Raw genomic sequence first — 19884 nt, 5'->3', positions numbered from 1 at the left:
TAAAAGATGCATCTCAAAAGATTTTATTCTCCCACCAGTAAACTGGTTCCCTAGCTGTAAAATAATTAGTTGTCCAGTTTATGAAAGTACCTTTAGGAATCACACTATACAATGAAGGACATAGATAAATATAAATAAAGCTTAGACTGTACATGACTGTTCTAGAACACAATGAATTCTGCTTGGGTCAACTCTAATGTAATGCATACAACATGACCATGGCCAGTAAGCTGGTTTTTTATGCCAACGGCAGTGACACTTGTGGCTCTTCCAATGCAGACACAATGACCCATTTAAATATGTTCATCATGACCAAGGTATGCCAGTAATTTTTTTTTAAATAAGTCAGGAAATAGTTCATATTGGAAAGGACATCCCATAGTATTGACATCATAACTTCCAGCTAGAGCACACTGACCATACTGGGTCAAATACTATTCTGTATACAACACTGGATACAGCCAAGAGTTCTGTAAATTGGAATGTTGACCCTAGAGTGATATATGTCTGTCTTTGATGATGGCTCAAGTAAGAAGTAACCTGTATTTCCTGCTCAAAATGTCACAGCTGGAAACATGAAGTAAATGAAAGATGAAATGCCTTGCAGATACTGAACTTTAATTTGACTGCATATCTCAAAACATGAAACAAATATTCCACTACAAAGTTAAATTCCACTGCAGTTGAAACGCATATGTCATGTTACAGAGCTGCCATACGATCTAGCATTTATTTGACATATGGACTTATATTTGAACTACTATATTTTTTCTCACCTAAAGTGTACATTGTAGTTAGTTAGTTTCAGGCAAAGGGTGCCAATTAGATTCATCCTGAAGAAAATGAAATCTAAATCTTGCCAATTGCAACCTAATACTAGACCAGTGATGTTGCAGTTAAGTGTAATGATGTATGATAAAATATACCGTACATGATCTATGCAAGCAATGTTCATTTGGTAACGATATTCACTGTGGCAGAGTTATCACCATGCACAAAGATTATTTGAAAAATGAGATACAAAATTCATTTTTATATGCACACCATTTTTTTAGAGGTATAGATGCTGAAATTCCAGGAAAAAGATTGTGTGAGGTATATGACTTCAGTGTTTAAGACAAGAAATAAAGATGTCATTTTATAGGCAAAGGTGCATTTATGTGATTCAATTTGACATTTAGGAACAATTGTTTAAAAACCAACTGGTAAAAGATGAATTTTCTTATGCACAGAAGTTTTGTAGCATAGTTTCTTTTGAACTACTTCAACAAATTTGCATGAACATACCTTGACAAATGCATATTGCTACTAATCTTAACTAAATAATTTATTTCATTTTCCATTTTTGATACTTTGAAATTGATAATCAAGGTTAACTTAAGTTTAGCAAAAAGAGATCTATTCACTAAGATATACTTGTATTATTTTTGTTCTCTCTATGATCATAAAATTACAAAAATGCAAACAATAATATCAAGTTGGATGGGAATGGGAATCCTTCTTTTTTGGTACTTAGGAAAATATATAAAATCTTTATTTCCTCTTTTCAGATCTAAGGCTGCAAACATAAGAAAAAGAAATATAAAACTTAATGTATTACTTATATACAATAAGCATAGATGTACATAAGTCTCTTAGAAGCACAGATTACCTTTGAGGATTCTCATATGAGAGTGCTATATTTATTATATGGTAAGGCATACTCCTGCAAAGCCCTCTAATGCTTAATTATTATACACATCATCATTAACTTTATACAATAAAATAATATTTTATATGTTAAGTCATAAATAGCAGGGGCCCCGAGTGGTCTAAAGTGCTCTCCATTACGGATCACTGCCATCTCACCTCTGTCTGCATGGGTTCGAGTCTTGGATTCAGCCAATGTGGGTATGTGAGAAAGCTCGTCAGTAACTTCTCGTTGGTTGGTGTTTCTTTCCAGATTTTCCCAGGTTCTTCCTCCACCATTAATACTGGCCGCCATGTATAGCCTATAGTGTGCTGTTAAATGGTGTCAAAGCCTACAACAACAACAACATAAATAGCATGCAATAATATGTGACTGCCATAATTTCAACAATCATGTCTTTCAAATCTTGATATTTCAAAAATCGATCTTATAACTAAGAAAATAATTTATGTATTACAGATGCAGAGAACACATAAGCAGACATTATATAATTTCTTAGTATTCTGGGCATATCTAAGCAGGTGCCATTGGGAAAATCCCTTCCTAGGAGAGAAGATTTCTCTATATTATGAAAAAATGTACCAAGACAAAAGTGCCAAAATTATTTATAATATGTGTCACAAATATTTCTCTTTTTCGCAGAGTGCTTTGGCAGCAAATAAATGGGTGGAGTATGACATCTACATTGTAAGAATAACTGCAGTGCTTACAGACATATGGTATTAATTTGAACAGTGATTAGAATGTTTACAAGGGATGCAATTAACTTTCATTCTCTTGCTGCTTTGGAGTTTGCCATACAATTTATGGTTTTATAATAGTATGAATGTTTTTGAATATTTTTTTTTAGGACATGTCAGTATGGCACAAGTTTGAAAGACACTCATTTCATACTTATAAGTAATATGTTTAATAATTTGTTTCCATTGTCTTTTTCCTGGAAATATTTTGTATCTAACAAAACTTTGAATAAATTCGTAATTATTATATTTGTGTAAAACACTTAATTTATGCACAACATAATAAGTACTGAAGTGTATGAAAGAGAAGAAGAAAAAAATGATTTAATACAGGCATTGTAAGAAATATACATGAGTAAATACATTTATTCTCTTCTTTCACTCACTCTTTTTCTCTCAAAAATGCCACTTTTCATTATCATAACTAAAATAACATCAACACTTAATTAAAATATTTAAATAATATTTGGCTCTCTGTGTGGGGGCTACTCATGGGCTAGAATCTGAATGTAAAGACTAATTCCCAATTGGTGCTATGCTGCTCCCAGCATTACAGTGTACACTGAGCTAAAGTAGAATTGGTGCTAGGCGTATCCCAGCATTACAGTGTATACTGGAATGATCCCAGCTCAATTAGAATTGGTGCTAGGCTGATACCAGCTCAAATAAAATCTGTGCTAGGCTGATCCCAGCATTTGAGTATAGTCTGGGCTGACCCCATCTTCAAATAAATCTATGCTAGGTTGATCCCAGCATGATTGTATATTCTGGGCTGATCCCAGTTCCAGTAAAATCTGTGCTAGGCTGATCCCAGAATTCATGTGTATACTGGGCTGATCCCAGCTTAAGTAAACTATGTGCTAGGCTGATCCCAGCATGATAATGTATTATGGGCTGATCCCATCTTAACTAAATCTATGCTAGGCTGATAGTTTATGAGTTTCTGATTGGGGGAAAACTGTTAGGCTGTTCCCAGCTTAATATGAAAGACTGATTTCCAATTGGTGCTAGGCTGATCCCAGCATTACAGCATATTCTGGGCTGAGGGCTGATGCCAGCTCAATGAGAATTGGTGCTAGGCTGATCCCAGCTCAGTGTGAAAGACTAATTCCCAATCGGTGCTAGTCTGATCCCAGCATGACAGTATATTCTGGGTTGAGGGCTGAAAACAGCTCAACTAGAATTGGTGCTAGGCTGATTCCAGCTCAATGTGAAAGATTGACTTTGATTATTTTTATTTTTTTTTCAATCAGTGCTTGGTTGATCGCAGTATTACAGTGTATTCTGGGGAGATCCCATCTTTAAGCAAATCAATGGTATGCTGATCATTTACGTTATTAGTATAGCATATGACTGTCTGAATGGGGAAAAATATTCTAAGGACACAACCCTATGATGTATCCATTAATCGGTGGTGATGGGGGTGGGGGTGGGTGGCCGGCCAGCACAAATCCCTAAGAAAGGTTTGATGCAGAGACTCTAAATCCATTGCATGTACCTTTGAAAAGCCAGAGAAGTAAACCCTACATTCATTATCTGTACCTTTGAAAAGCCAGTCATGTGAACCCTACATTCATTGTCTGTACCTTTGAAAAGCCAGTCATGTGAACCCTACATTCATTATCTGTACCTTTGAAAAGCCAGTGATGTGAACCCTACATTCATTATCTGTACCTTTGAAAAGCCAGTCATGTGAACCCTACATTCATTATTTGTACCTTGAAACACCAGTGATGTGAACCCTACATCCATTGTCTGTACCTTTGAAAAACCAGTCATGTGAACCCTACATTCATTATCTGTACCTTTGAAAAACCAGTGATCAGAACCCTACATTCATTATCTGTACCTTCGAAAAGCCAGTGATGTAAAGCCTACATTCATTTTCTGTACCTTTGAAAAGCCAGTGATGTGAACCCTACATTCATTATCTGTATCTTTGAAAAGCCAGTCATGTGAACCCTACATTCATTGTCTGTATCTTTGAAAAGCCAGTCATGTGAACCCTACATTCATTGTCTGTACTTTTGAAAAGCCAGTGATGTGAACCCTACAATTATTATCTGTACCTTTGAAAAGCCAGCGATGTGAACCCTACATTCATTATCTGTATCTTTGAAAAGCCAGTCATGTGAACCCTACATTCATTGTCTGTACCTTTGAAAAGCCAGTGATGTGAACCCTACATTCATTATCTGTACCTTTGAAAAACCAGTAATGTGAACCCTACATTCATTATCTGTATCTTTGAAAAGCCAGTCATGTGAACCCTACATTCATTATCTGTACCTTTGAAAAGTCAGTGATGTGAACTCTACATTCATTATCTGTACCTTTGAAAAGCCAGTAATGTGAACCCTACAATCATTATCTGTACCTTTGAAATGCCAGTGGTGTGAACCCTACATTCATTGTATGTACCTTTGAAAAGCCAGTGATGTGAACCCTACATCCATTGTCTGTACCTTTGAAAAGCCAGTGATGTGAACCCTACATCCATTGTCTGTACCTTTGAAAAGCCAGTGATGTGAACCCTACATTCGTTATTTGTACCTTTGAAAAGCCAGTGATGTGAACCCTACATTCACTCTCTGTACCTTTGAAAAGCCAGTCATGTGAACCTTACATTCACTGTCTGTACCTTTGAAAAGCCAGTGATGTGAATCCTACATTCATTATCTGTACCTTTGAAAAACCAGTGATGTGAACCCTACATTCATTGTCTGTACCTTTGAAAAGCCAGTCATGTGAACCCTACATTCATTATCTGTACCTTTGAAAAACCAGTGATGTGAACCCTACATTCATTGTCTGTACCTTTGAAAAGCCAGTGATGTGAACCCTACATTCACTGTCTGTACCTTTGAAAAACCAGTGATGTGAACCCTACATTCATTATCTGTACCTTTGAAAAGCCAGTCATGTGAACCCTACAATCATTATCTGTACCTTTGAAATGCCAGTGATGTGAACCCTACATTCATTGTATGTACCTTTGAAAAACCAGTGATGTGAACCCTACATTCATTGTCTGTACCTTTGAAAAACCAGTGATGTGAACCCTACATTCATTATTTGTACCTTTGAAAAGCCAGTGATGTGAACCCTACATTCACTGTCTGTACCTTTGAAAAACCAGTGATGTGAACCCTACATTCATTATCTGTACCTTTGAAAAACCAGTGATGTGAACCCTACATTCATTACTTGTACCTTTGAAAAGCCAGTGATGTGAATCCTACATTCATTATCTGTACCTTTGAAAAGCCAGTCATGTGAACCCTACAATCATTATCTATACCTTTGAAATGCCAGTGATGTGAACCCTACATTCATTGTATGTACCTTTGAAAAACCAGTGATGTGAACCCTACATTCATTGTCTGTACCTTTGAAAAACCAGTGATGTGAACCCTACATTCATTATTTGTACCTTTGAAAAGCCAGTGATGTGAACCCTACATTCACTGTCTGTACCTTTGAAAAACCAGTGATGTGAACCCTACATTCATTATCTGTACCTTTGTACCTTTGAAAAGCCAGTGATGTGAATCCTACATTCATTGTCTGTACCTTTGAAAAACCAGTGATGTGAACCCTACATTCACTGTCTGTACCTTTGAAAAGCCAGTCATGTGAACCCTACATTCACTGTCAGTACCTTTGAAAAGCCAGTGATGTGAATCCTACATTCATTATCTGTACCTTTGAAAAACCAGTGATGTGAACCCTACATTCATTGTCTGTACCTTTGAAAAGCCAGTCATGTGAACACTACATTCATTATTTGTACCTTGAAAAACCAGTGATGTGAACCCTACATCCATTGTCTGTACCTTTGAAAAACCAGTGATGTGAACCCTACATTCTTTATTTGTACCTTTGAAAAGCCAGTGATGTGAACCCTACATTCACTGTCTGTACCTTTGAAAAGCCAGCGATGTGAACCCTACATTCATTATCTGTATCTTTGAAAAGCCAGTCATGTGAACCCTACATTCATTGTCTGTACCTTTGAAAAGCCAGTGATGTGAACCCTACATTCATTATCTGTACCTTTGAAAAACCAGTAATGTGAACCCTACATTCATTATCTGTATCTTTGAAAAGCCAGTCATGTGAACCCTACATTCATTATCTGTACCTTTGAAAAGTCAGTGATGTGAACTCTACATTCATTATCTGTACCTTTGAAAAGCCAGTAATGTGAACCCTACAATCATTATCTGTACCTTTGAAATGCCAGTGGTGTGAACCCTACATTCATTGTATGTACCTTTGAAAAGCCAGTGATGTGAACCCTACATCCATTGTCTGTACCTTTGAAAAGCCAGTGATGTGAATCCTACATTCACTGTCTGTACCTTTGAAAAACCAGTGATGTGAACCCTACATTCGTTATTTGTACCTTTGAAAAGCCAGTGATGTGAACCCTACATTCACTCTCTGTACCTTTGAAAAGCCAGTCATGTGAACCTTACATTCACTGTCTGTACCTTTGAAAAGCCAGTGATGTGAATCCTACATTCATTATCTGTACCTTTGAAAAACCAGTGATGTGAACCCTACATTCATTGTCTGTACCTTTGAAAAGCCAGTCATGTGAACCCTACATTCATTATCTGTACCTTTGAAAAACCAGTGATGTGAACCCTACATTCATTGTCTGTACCTTTGAAAAGCCAGTGATGTGAACCCTACATTCACTGTCTGTACCTTTGAAAAACCAGTGATGTGAACCCTACATTCATTATCTGTACCTTTGAAAAGCCAGTCATGTGAACCCTACAATCATTATCTGTACCTTTGAAATGCCAGTGATGTGAACCCTACATTCATTGTATGTACCTTTGAAAAACCAGTGATGTGAACCCTACATTCATTGTCTGTACCTTTGAAAAACCAGTGATGTGAACCCTACATTCATTATTTGTACCTTTGAAAAGCCAGTGATGTGAACCCTACATTCACTGTCTGTACCTTTGAAAAACCAGTGATGTGAACCCTACATTCATTATCTGTACCTTTGAAAAACCAGTGATGTGAACCCTACATTCATTACTTGTACCTTTGAAAAGCCAGTGATGTGAATCCTACATTCATTATCTGTACCTTTGAAAAGCCAGTCATGTGAACCCTACAATCATTATCTATACCTTTGAAATGCCAGTGATGTGAACCCTACATTCATTGTATGTACCTTTGAAAAACCAGTGATGTGAACCCTACATTCATTGTCTGTACCTTTGAAAAACCAGTGATGTGAACCCTACATTCATTATTTTTACCTTTGAAAAGCCAGTGATGTGAACCCTACATTCACTGTCTGTACCTTTGAAAAACCAGTGATGTGAACCCTACATTCATTATCTGTACCTTTGAAAAACCAGTGATGTGAACCCTACATTCATTACTTGTACCTTTGAAAAGCCAGTGATGTGAATCCTACATTCATTATCTGTACCTTTGAAAAACCAGTGATGTGAACCCTACATTCATTGTCTGTACCTTTGAAAAACCAGTCATGTGAACCCTACATTCACTGTCTGTACCTTTGAAAAGCCAGTCATGTGAACCCTACATTCACTGTCTGTACTTTTGAAAAGCCAGTGATGTGAATCCTACATTCATTGTCTGTACCTTTGAAAAACCAGTGATGTGAACCCTACATTCATTGTCTGTACCTTTGAAAAGCCAGTCATGTGAACACTACATTCATTATTTGTACCTTGAAAAACCAGTGATGTGAACCCTACATCCATTGTCTGTACCTTTGAAAAACCAGTGATGTGAACCCTACATTCTTTATTTGTACCTTTGAAAAGCCAGTGATGTGAACCCTACATTCACTGTCTGTACCTTTGAAAAACCAGCAATGTGAACCCTACATTCATTGTCTGTACCTTTGAAAGCCAGTGATGTGAACCCTACATTCATTATTTGTACCTTTGAAAAGCCAGTCATGTGAACCCTACATTCACTGTCTGTACCTTTGAAAAACCAGTGATGTGAACCCTACATTCATTATTTGTACCTTTGAAAAGCCAGTGATGTGAACCCTACATTCAGTGTCTGTACCTTTGAAAAGCCAGTCATGTGAACCCTACATTCACTGTCTGTACCTTTGAAAAGCCAGTGATGTGAATCCTACATTCATTATCTGTACCTTTGAAAAACCAGTGATGTGAACCCTACATTCATTGTCTGTACCTTTGAAAAGCCAGTGATGTGAACCCTACATTCATTTTCTGTACCTTTGAAAAGCCAGTGATGTGAACCCTACATTCATTGTCTGTACCTTTGAAAAACCAGTGATGTGAACCCTACCTTCATTATTTGTACCTTTGAAAAGCCAGTGATGTGAACCCTACATTCAGTGTCTGTACCTTTGAAAAGCCAGTCATGTGAACCCTACATTCACTGTCTGTACCTTTGAAAAGCCAGTGATGTGAATCCTACATTCATTATCTGTACCTTTGAAAAGCCAGTGATGTGAACCCTACATTCATTGTCTGTACCTTTGAAAAGCCAGTGATGTGAACCCTACATTCATTTTCTGTACCTTTGAAAAGCCAGTGATGTGAACCCTACATTCATTGTCTGTACCTTTGAAAAACCAGTGATGTGAACCCTACATTCATTATCTGTACCTTTGAAAAACCAGTGATGTGAATCCTACATTCATTATCTGTACCTTTGAAAAGCCAGTAATGTGAACCCTACATTCATTATCTGTACCTTTGAAATGCCAGTGATATGAACCCTACATTCATTGTCTGTACCTTTCAAAAGCCAGTAATGTGAACCCTACATTCACTGTCTGTACCTTTGAAAAACCAGTGATGTGAATCCTACATTCATTGTCTGTACCTTTGAAAAACCAGTGATGTGAACCCTACATTCATTATCTGTACCTTTGAAAATCCAATAATGTGAACCCTACATTCATTGTCTGTACCTTTGAAAAGCCAGTAATGTGAACCCTACATTCATTGTCTGTACCTTTGAAAAGCCAGTAATGTGAACCCTACATTCACTGTCTGTACCTTTGAAAAGCCAGTGATAAGAACCCTACATTCACTGTCTGTACCTTTGAAAAGCCAGTCATGTAAAACTCTACATTCATTATCTGTATCTTTGAAAAACCAGATAACTGACGAATCATCTGGTACTATATATGATGCAGTGTTATGTAAGATTATCTAATGTAACTGGCTTTTGAATTCAGCTGGCAAAAGCCCCATGAAGACAGCTAGTAAGAGGCTAATAACAAACTCTTGCATAATTCACTGTCTGCCTCTCAATTTCAAGGTACATGTACAACACCTCTATCCCAGCATTAGCCACTGACTATGCTTTATAATCTGACATTACATCATCTTACCACACCACCAATTCCTCCCTTAATGTCATTATCTTACCACACCACACCACCAATACCTTCCTCAATGTCATTATCTTACAACACCACACCACCAATACCTCCCTTAATGTCATTATCTTACCACACCACCAATACCTCCCTCAGTGTCATTATCTTACCACACCACACCACCAATACCTCCCTTAATGTCATTATCTTACCACACCACACCACCAATATCTCCCTTAATAATGTCATTATCTTACCACACCACCAGTTCCTCCCTTGTCATTATAGGAGAATCCCCATTATAAAACGTGCAACATGTACCTAAAATAACTTGAGATCATCAAGTTGTGCATAAACTAAAATTTAATAAATTATCATTATATCAGGTATAGAATCTTTATGTTCTGTAACATCTTTTTTAGACAGTTGATCTTTCTTTTTGGTACATATATTAGGAAATTATTACATATTAGTTTAAAATGATAAGGATTAAGAACACTGTTTCAGTTAGCTTCCACATATGACATTGGTTATTAGTTTCCAGCCCGTGGGCAAATGTGCCCAATTAATGCAATATTACTGCACAACAAACCATGGGGAACTGCACTTTCCCACTGAAAGGGAATTGGTGATATACAACAATTTCTGAAGTTTCCTATCCCTGTGTATATAAATCTATATTGAATGTTACAGTGCAGTACATGATTTATTTCCAAAAGTAATATTATTGTTCCTAACAATCTCAAATTCTGGCATTTTTACTCTGAGTCTTAACTGTACAAGTTGTAAAGCAGATCAAAGAAAGATCCCTGTATTTCAGTGACACCCGTCTATAAAAGACAAATTGTTTCATGTTGTTGGGTGGGGGTCTTTTTTGTTACTGATTTCAGTGATATGGTACAGGTTTGACCTGGAAATCAAATGGTAGGGAAATTATAGGGCAGCTATACTAAGTGTGTACAGGAATATAAATCAACATTTGCCAAGCTTGTGCTAACTGATTCAGCATGTCTCATGTCTATTTGCTATGTGTTTTGACTCCAATGATAGATGCAATAAATTTAATGATAAGTGCCATGAAACCAACTATGGTGATACTAAAATCAGTGTCACAGTCCAACAGGACAAAGTGTGTGCCCACCATATGTAGCAAACAATGAAAATCTGCTTAGTTTTTTCTGCCCTGTGTCCATAACCAAAGGGAATTAACTTAATTGAATCTTTGATGTGTGGACTAATTAATGGCTGCCATTACTAAAAAATAAACAAGACATGTAAAATGCTCTGAGCAGATTGACTTAAGACATCCTTGTACAGAGGCTATCAATATTTATACAAAGATGCAGACTGTTAAACAATTATGGCTGTCATTTGAAAAATAAAATTTTTACATGTTGTCTCAAAAGCCACTGAGGATCATTCTATCATATTTACAAAAGAAGCATCCTGGAATGATGGGGTTTCAAATATATTCAGATAATGTAAACAGATAATTCTCTTCTGCCATAGCGTAAACATCTTAGAAAGACTCTATAGATGAAGCTGATCCACCATAAAATATGGCTGCCATTACTAATAATTGAAAACATTTAAACTATCTCAACAGAATTCTAAAAAATTTTTCAAAGTATTCTAATCACCAAGGGCATTCAGATTTATGCAGATGATGCTGATCTGCCTTCAGACATGATTACCATTACTAAAAGTAGGAAAAATATGAGAACAACTTTACAAAAAGTGCTGAGCAGAATGTGACCAACTTTGGCAGAAAGCATTGTGGTTAGAAGACATTTAATGTTTCTACAGATGACACCAATTTGCCATTCTATATTAACACTGGTTACAAAAAGCAGAAAGAAACAAGTTCATTTGAACAGCTTCATGTCAAAAATCATTTAGTCGAATTTGTCAGAATACTAGCATAAATACCTGTTAGTAATAGACAAAGGATGGCTATTTTATGCCATTGCATGAAGAAACCAAAACTATGCAGAAAGTGTGAGACATTTTAACTTTTTACCATATGCAGTTTTGCTATGATATAATTTCTATATGAAGCATCCTTCTTCCATGGATTATTAGTCAACAGTTGTTGCATTTACCTATTAGGCAGATGACAGCCAACTGAGTGATTGAAGGCTTACTTGGACCTACTCTTTTTTTACTTCCAGTAAATCCGATTGGGCCTATGACCTGGCATTCAGACACTGTACATGCTAAATCAGACTTTAGCAAGTCTTTGTGTGCAGCTAGTATTCATAACATCATTATCCTGATATTCATGACTTGATAACTATCTTTTTTCTATCACCAAACTGTCTTAAACTATGTAACAGAAAATACATGAAGCCAACAATTTAAGTAAAATTCAACAAATAATTTGTTTCCCTAAAACAAAGTGAAATTTTAAGAGACACTCATACTACGTAATATACTACAAAAATGTAATATGAAATATTCAATGCTTAGTATAATTCATTCAAGGATCCCTTCATTGCTCAGTGTAGGAATATATAATATGCAATATGAATCTTGGGCCAACATATTTATATACATAATGTTACAAACATTTTTAGTAATGATTTCATGACCAACATAATATAATAACTCATAATGTATTTACTATAAATAAACCTTATTAGCATTATACATATTCATATGTTGGCCTAAGATTCATAGTACATGTTATATATTCCTGTTGACCCATCCGTAATGTTTGTCACACATACAGTACTGTATAAGAAATGGCAGGAGGTGAATAATATGCTTCACTGAGCAATGAAAGGATCCTTGAATTATACTAAGCATTCAAGTTCCAGTGCCTTGTATCTTACAAATTTGGTATTCAGTCTACTAGCAAAGGTCTTTTGGAGTCTTGGAGTACATTTGATGTGTTTTCATCATTATCTCTCTTGAGTGACTTCAATGCGGGTAGTGTGCAGTGCCAACCCATAAAGGAGCCCTGTCATTTAAATTAAAGTCTTTCAGCATACATGCAAATTATCAACAATAAGGGAATGAGTTGTCCGTAAGACTTTTTGCTCCCTCTCAGTCTACAACAAAATGAACACCATTATCCATCAATGGAATGTTATAGTGAATAAAACGGAGGATACAAATATACAGAATTTATGTCTTTTTGGGGGGGTGTTAGGAAATAATGTACATGAATTAGACACAATTCTAAAAAAACTGGAAAAATGTATTGTACTGGTACATTATTTATTGGAAATAATCTACTCACTGATTATTTAGACTGAAGTTCCAGTTCAAATCCAAGTTATTTTCCTCTAGCATTCATTAAATTGATTTCTGCCTTCCAAGTCTGCATTACAAATGCTTTCAGTCATGAACTTAACATCAGTCTGAGAAATGGTTTTGTATGCAAAGATCAATATCCTAGACCCTAAATAAATGAATGAATATGGTCGATAAGAAATTGTTGATTTTGAAGACTATGGAAATCACTAAATCATAAAATATCGGTTCATGGATTAAGTTTCCTTCCAAAATAGAATGTTTTGCAAAGTACATGTAACCTACTGCTTGTTGCTTATTTCTGTTTTTGTTATGATGTAAATAATGCAGTGTCATTCACCTGGTGACTAACAAAACATGGCTGACAGAAGCATATCAATAGCTTTGCTCATATGATCATATAGAACCAGTTGTAACATGTTAAGAATATGTTGCTATCTTTAGAATTTATTACATAGTAACACATTTAGTTCATATACTCTGCTTAAAAAATGGCTATGCCAAGAACACGCACTAATTAAGCTACACTAGTGTACTGCAATTTTGGTTAAGTTGGTTAATTGGAAATATCGTGCTTCAAATAGAAATATACATCCATAATGGTTCTCAAAAAAATCAAACAGTTGCAGAAAAGTATTGAATGGCTACCTTGTCATCTTTATCCATTTTAAGCCTAAATTCATGTCCTTCATATGGCTCCCTTAGTTGATTACAGATGTTGACACAGATTAGAATCTGTTACCTTTACTTTACATCTCTCTTGAAGTTAAATGGCAAAGGGTTTGAGATGTTGTACAGAGAGGGTAACAAAATTAATATTTTCTACCCTAAGCTTAAAGACACTGATGAACCTCTAGATCACTCACCACAGGTTTTAAAACCTCAAAAGCTAAACATTTTTGCTCGTAACTTCACAGTATGTGTTGCAAAGCCATATAATATGGTTAGGCTTAGTTGAAAAGTTAAAATCTTGCGCATGTCGCAAAAATAAATTTGTTCAGAGTAAATGGAAGATCAAATTGCCTTTTAATATTTCAGATAAATAAAGATGGTTTATTGTATGCTGACTTGATGCTGAATCCCCCTACAACCAAGAATGGCAAGGTGGTCATACGAGGCATAGAAAACCGTACAGAGTATGCAGAGATTGCATATAGCAAGAGGGGAAAGTTTCTTCCAGACAGTGATGAAGAAAAGGTTGATAATGGCAAGAATAAGAAAAAATATGTGTGATTCAAATGTGTCGGTATATATATCTGGTCATGAACATTTTGTATAAAGATATTTGTAATGCCACTATTAATGTTCATCACTTGCATTAATGTTGTAGCATTTTTCGATATATTCTGTCATAAAATAGCTAAAGTCTCTTGGTCTTATTTCCATATATTTGTTTTGTTTGTCTGACCATTTCGTTGTTGTTCCTGTAGTCTTTAATCCAGCTTTATATTCTTTGAGTGTAACATTTGGTCAGTGTGCTAATAAGTATGCTTTATAATAATGGTGAAGGTCATATGCATTTTTTACATGTACTTGTGTAGTATATCATGAAAAATTATTTGTTAAGAGTACATGTATATATATATATATATATATATATATATATATATATATATACTCTTTAGTATAATTATTTAATAGCACATTATTGAACTGATTATTTAATAATGAATCAGGTAGAAGGAAAATATAGAATGAGATCATGATAAAGCATGAAATAGTCATTCCAGCCACCAAGTTATGAACAGAAAATCATTTAATTTTGCGCAGTGCTTATGCCACAGATAACACTTTCCAGGGTCAATGAGCCATTAAAAGAAATTCACTTCATGAGATTGATTTGCAATAAAAAAATTGACTGAATCTTATTTTTCATATGTGCCACTATTTTTGGCAAATCATATCCTTATTAAGTATAATCATATAATCAGCTCTCATGTAAACAAGATATGCTGAATATTTGGTTTATATATATATATATATACTGATCCACATGATGGATGTGAAAGTCACGTTTTAATTGGCCTAAGAATAAATAAATTTTGCACCGACTGATTCTGTCAAAAAAATGCATTTAGTAGAAACCAAACTGCACAATTGATTTACTATAGGATATGGAAACAGAATTTTAATGAATTTCAAGACAGACCTTTGCTCTGCTGATGCTAACAATAATTATTGCTAAACAGGTGCAAAAATCATCAAAAGGAATTATATTTCATAATGGTATTTCTATCTTAAATAACTTATTTGGTGACTGAAAATTTCTACTTTCTTGTTTCTTTTATATATTAATTACATGCCATGTTGAAAGAGACCCATACCAAAATAAAAGATCCCATGATCACAGTTGCAGGTCATGAAAATTAGTATTGAAAATTAGCAAACTTGTGCCACTGGTTAATGGCAGAGTTGTACAGGAGGCATGTCAAGTAAGTGAAAATTTACACCTGTCTAGCACAGTCCTGGCACAGTGCAAGAACAATAGATGTACAGTTCTGGAACAGTTTTATTGCAGCTCTGGTGCAATAGTGTTATGATTTTCACATAGTTCTATAGTACAGTCACATGAGTCATGTATGCACATTTACTAATTTTAAATTAATTATAAATTGTTCGTTCAAACTTTAACGTTAATTTTCTTTAACCAAAGTCTATTCACCGCTGATTATTGAATGCTCTGCACCTTAACTGTCATCAAGAAACTTCCAGATGAAAATTGTCTATCGCTATGAACTTTTACAATGGCGTCCATGTACTAAACTTGGGTCAAAATAAGAGCACTTTGAGTGGAATCATCACAGTTGAAGGTAGTACAGATTTGTTTAGCAATATGCGTAACTTTCATTGTGACATCACAGAGCACAACATTCAGTCTGTATTTTACTGGATCATTTCATCCAAAAATGTCTACCTATTATAAGATTGATTTTGCGATTTGCACCTCTTGGAGCATCTAAATAATGACCTTCCAAAGGAATATGGATGTGTACAAATCCAAATGAAGTGAATACTTGCCACTTAAAGGTATGTAGAATCAGATTGTAAAACTTTACACCAATTACTGAAATAATCAGTGTTTGAATGCTTACATGACCCGTGTGATTTGTACTATAGTGCAGCTCAGCACAGCTCAGGCATGGTTATGGCACATTTCTAACACAGCCCTGGTGCAGTTTTAGCACTGTCCAGACATTGATGATAGAGGCATAATTATAGACACAACATTGAAGATACAGAAATTAATAAGTTTCATGCAGAAAAGGGGAAACAAAGTTACAAGAAAGAATATTTATTCATATTTTCAGAATAAAAAATTTTTGTTTTCAGAATAATATATGCATTTGTATAGTTTTCCAAGATTCTTGACTTCAGTGAAGAACATTTTCTAAATATTTTTCATCATTTTATGCCATTGTGAAGGTCAAATATGTGTTTAGATGTACTATATTCATGTTATTATAACATGAAAATATGAAGAAAAACAACCTTTTGTGAAACACAAACATTCACGTTTACTCTTCAAGTTTAAATTATGTAACCTCCATGTGAAACAGCAATCCAGTCTAAGAAAGAAATACTGCATATCTTGATCATAGTAGTAAATGATGTCAAGGTAAATACCACAGACACTGCAATACTCGTAAGAACATCCACTAAATTGTGATATTTATCTTACGAAAACCCCATGAATGATAATAACCCATCCTGACTTAAACAAATTGTTAGAATTTTTGTAAGGAAGTCTTTTGTGTCCAAAAAGTGTATACAGCCACTATTTTTGTGCTTTAAAGGCCTTTAGGCTTATGCAATGGCCTGTTGGTATGTTTTCAGATTCTTATTAGCACGTTTATTTCTATTACTCATAAATTACAAAGGACACAATTTCATCCATAAATATATACTTTTCCTGAAATAAAAATGGTACTGATAGATTGTGGCCATATTGAAAACTTTTGATTTTGATAGATACATTTCCTTAAAAAAACCATATGATATAAAGGTTCAGTTTCACCTAGAACACATTTGAAAGTTTATTACTGCAGCTCCTCTTAACAATATGGTCACATAAAATAACCAGGTACACATGAACTGATTGGTAATCTTATTTGTAAATTGAATCAGTTCAGTAATGAATTTTACAACATTCTGAATTTATAGAGATAGTATTTAGTCACAAAACATGCTCTTCTGATGGTTAAAGTTTAAACATTGCATATTACGGCTAAAGACTTAATGTATTATCTTAAATCAATATGCAGTTGTTTTCTGTAATAATTTAAAGAACAGTTTATTTTATTTTATTTTGTTTATGAGTATGTTACTGCCCAAAGCAGAAAATACAAGAAACAATATTTTAAGGGAGTAGAGGTAAATTCCATGTTTGAATCGGTATGTACACTGTTAAAAGGACATGGTTGAATTTGTAGAGCACACTATAGAAAGGTCATGTTTTGAACTTGTATGGTTCAGTACATGATTCTCCTATCACAACTTTGTGTACTTGACCACAGGAGTTTGGGTTTAAATGACCATAATAATTCTTTTAATTTTAATCTTAGCTGACCCAGCCAGTGGAGATTATGGGGTGGTCCTGCATCCAACTTACAGTGGCCATTAATAATTGCAATTTTCATACAGCTATTGGTAAAATATTCCAGACTTTATCCAGATGGATTTGCAGTTTTTTTCTGACCCCTCTGGCACATGTATTTTAACTTTGTATCAGCCAGTCTCAGCATCAGTAATCCTCTTTGCAGTGCTTAATTTAAACTTTGTATGAACAGTCATAAGGAACCAGTATACATGAATTTTCTTGAATCAGTTACACACATTAATCTATTTTGGTGACCCTCCTTGTTAGCACATTTATTATTAACTCTTTGAAATAGTATCCTCCTGTCCAAATATAAAATCATGCAGTTTAGAAAAGATACAACAATATATTTGTAAGCCTAAAAATGCACCACTTCAACAATCACATAAACAAAATAACTCTTTGCCATTGTTTGGTCACTGGTTATTCTTTAGTGAATTGCCTTAAAAAGGTAAAAATAGGAGTGTGACTATAACGAGAATTACTGTTGGGTGAGTAGGGGTTTAACAAGTCCACAAAATTCACAGTTGTTCAGATCTTGTAACTTAAAATCAACCATGTTTTTAAGAGAATTTAGTTAAGCATCATATTTTTGGGGAAGCTGTTCTTATTGCAGCTGTCCAGTTGCCTCTGCCTTCCCTGCAAACTAATCAGCTGACTTAACTATATCTATTTGCTGCTTGTCTTCTCTTTGCTTGAGGTCATTCAATTCCTCCATAACTACTTTTTTCTTGTAGTCAAGAGACATTGTTTTCACTCTTGTTTTCCTTATCAAGAAATGCTCAACACCATTGTCTAGCAGAGGTTAGCAGCTCCTTGTTCACATTGATGTGCAAAATCGTCACCTTAAGTAGGGGAATCCTTAAACAACCAAAACAAAGAGGTCAGTGTTTACTCCACATATCATCAGTTGTAAAAGTATTGTCAACAAAGTGTATTCAGGAGTTTCCAATGTTAATAAGAACTTGGTCTCATTCACCAGCAGTGTCATGCTCAAAAAGATGAAGCACATTTCCACTTGATATTTGGTCCATCTGTTGAATGTTCCAAGAGACTGTGTCAAAGGGAAGAGCAGACATCCTTCATCTTACCATGGAGATTGCCTGCAGTGGCATAGCAAAATAATTTAGAAGAAAACATTGTGTGTCAACCTGTCCTTCCTCTCAAAATCTCACATGAAAATCCATCCGAATAGTGAGTATTCAAGCTGTCATCAAAACGTAAACCAGTCACTGGCTGACTTCACTTTGGAGACCAACAGAGAACTGAAAAATAGAGCAATACCTGAAGTTGTCTAGTAAGCACATTTTCATTCGCCATGTACCACAATACTGATCACCTCAGGCTCAGGAAATATCTTCTTGCAAACAGGATTTTCTTCATTTCACTACTCAGAATGAATTAATGTTCTGGACAAAGTCAAGGATGTAGGATATTTCTGCTGTCAAAACAATATTTCCAGAAACAAAGCTACTCATGGCTGAAGCAGAAGTTGCTGTGGTCAACTGAAAATATGGGGTTAGATTAGTTACATGACTTGTTATTGTAGAAAGAGAATTCAAGTTTGTCCTGAAATGAAGTATATAAATAAATAAACAAATGACTTACCTCACTACCATATTTCTTTTTTTATTCGTAAAGCACTATTGTTTGATCTTTTTTGTGGTCCAAAATATCTTTTAGTATAAAACGATCTCTCTCCGCTAACATTTTTCATTCATTTAACTTCTATCAGTCACAACTGCCATCATAATTTTTGAAGTCCAGACTTGTCCCCTTCCAAATTCTTTAATATACTGAATCTGCAAGGACAATTTTCAAAGTGAAGAAACCTGTTTGTCATGTGGATATCATTTTACAAACAAAGATTACCTGGCTGCCACAAAACTGTCATGTATCTTACTGCTTGTGGCTGCACAACTTGCATTCTTATTCAAGCAGTGGCTCTGAAAACCCAGAGCAGCAGAGAGGGTGAAACAACCTCATTTTATAATCGTTAGTTAGGCCATAATACCATTGTTGACAAAACTAATTCTAACATCACCCCCATACTCAATATCATCTGTTTTTATAATTTCACCTTCTACTTCGATAAATGCTTTAGGTATTGCTCTATCTTTCAGCCAACTTAATATTTCTTTTCTTACTTTGGATTTACGAGCAAGTTCTTTCACCTCAGTGATTTCAATACGAATATTTTCAAGTACTTCTTCATCGACAGGAGATG

General features: G+C 35.1%; 1 protein-coding gene across 3 annotated transcripts in view; it reads left to right on the top strand.

The window, feature by feature from the left end:
* The window catches only part of LOC149772833 (nephrin-like), a 311073-nt gene extending 291804 nt beyond the window's left edge, over positions 1-19269 (top strand). For all 3 annotated transcript variants that reach the window (XM_089947221.1, XM_089947219.1, XM_089947220.1), the window contains one exon: positions 14099-19269. In XM_089947221.1, the coding sequence (XP_089803347.1) occupies positions 14099-14293 (195 nt within the window). In that variant the 3' untranslated portion in view covers positions 14294-19269. The remainder of the gene's footprint in view (positions 1-14098) is intronic.
* The last annotated feature ends 615 nt before the right edge of the window (positions 19270-19884 follow it).

Source organism: Sinohyriopsis cumingii, unplaced genomic scaffold (assembly GCF_028554795.1).
Source record: "Sinohyriopsis cumingii isolate HCF-2022 unplaced genomic scaffold, ASM2855479v2 utg001110l, whole genome shotgun sequence".
NCBI lineage: Eukaryota > Metazoa > Mollusca > Bivalvia > Unionida > Unionidae > Sinohyriopsis > Sinohyriopsis cumingii.
This window is presented reverse-complemented; position numbering and strand designations above follow the sequence as displayed.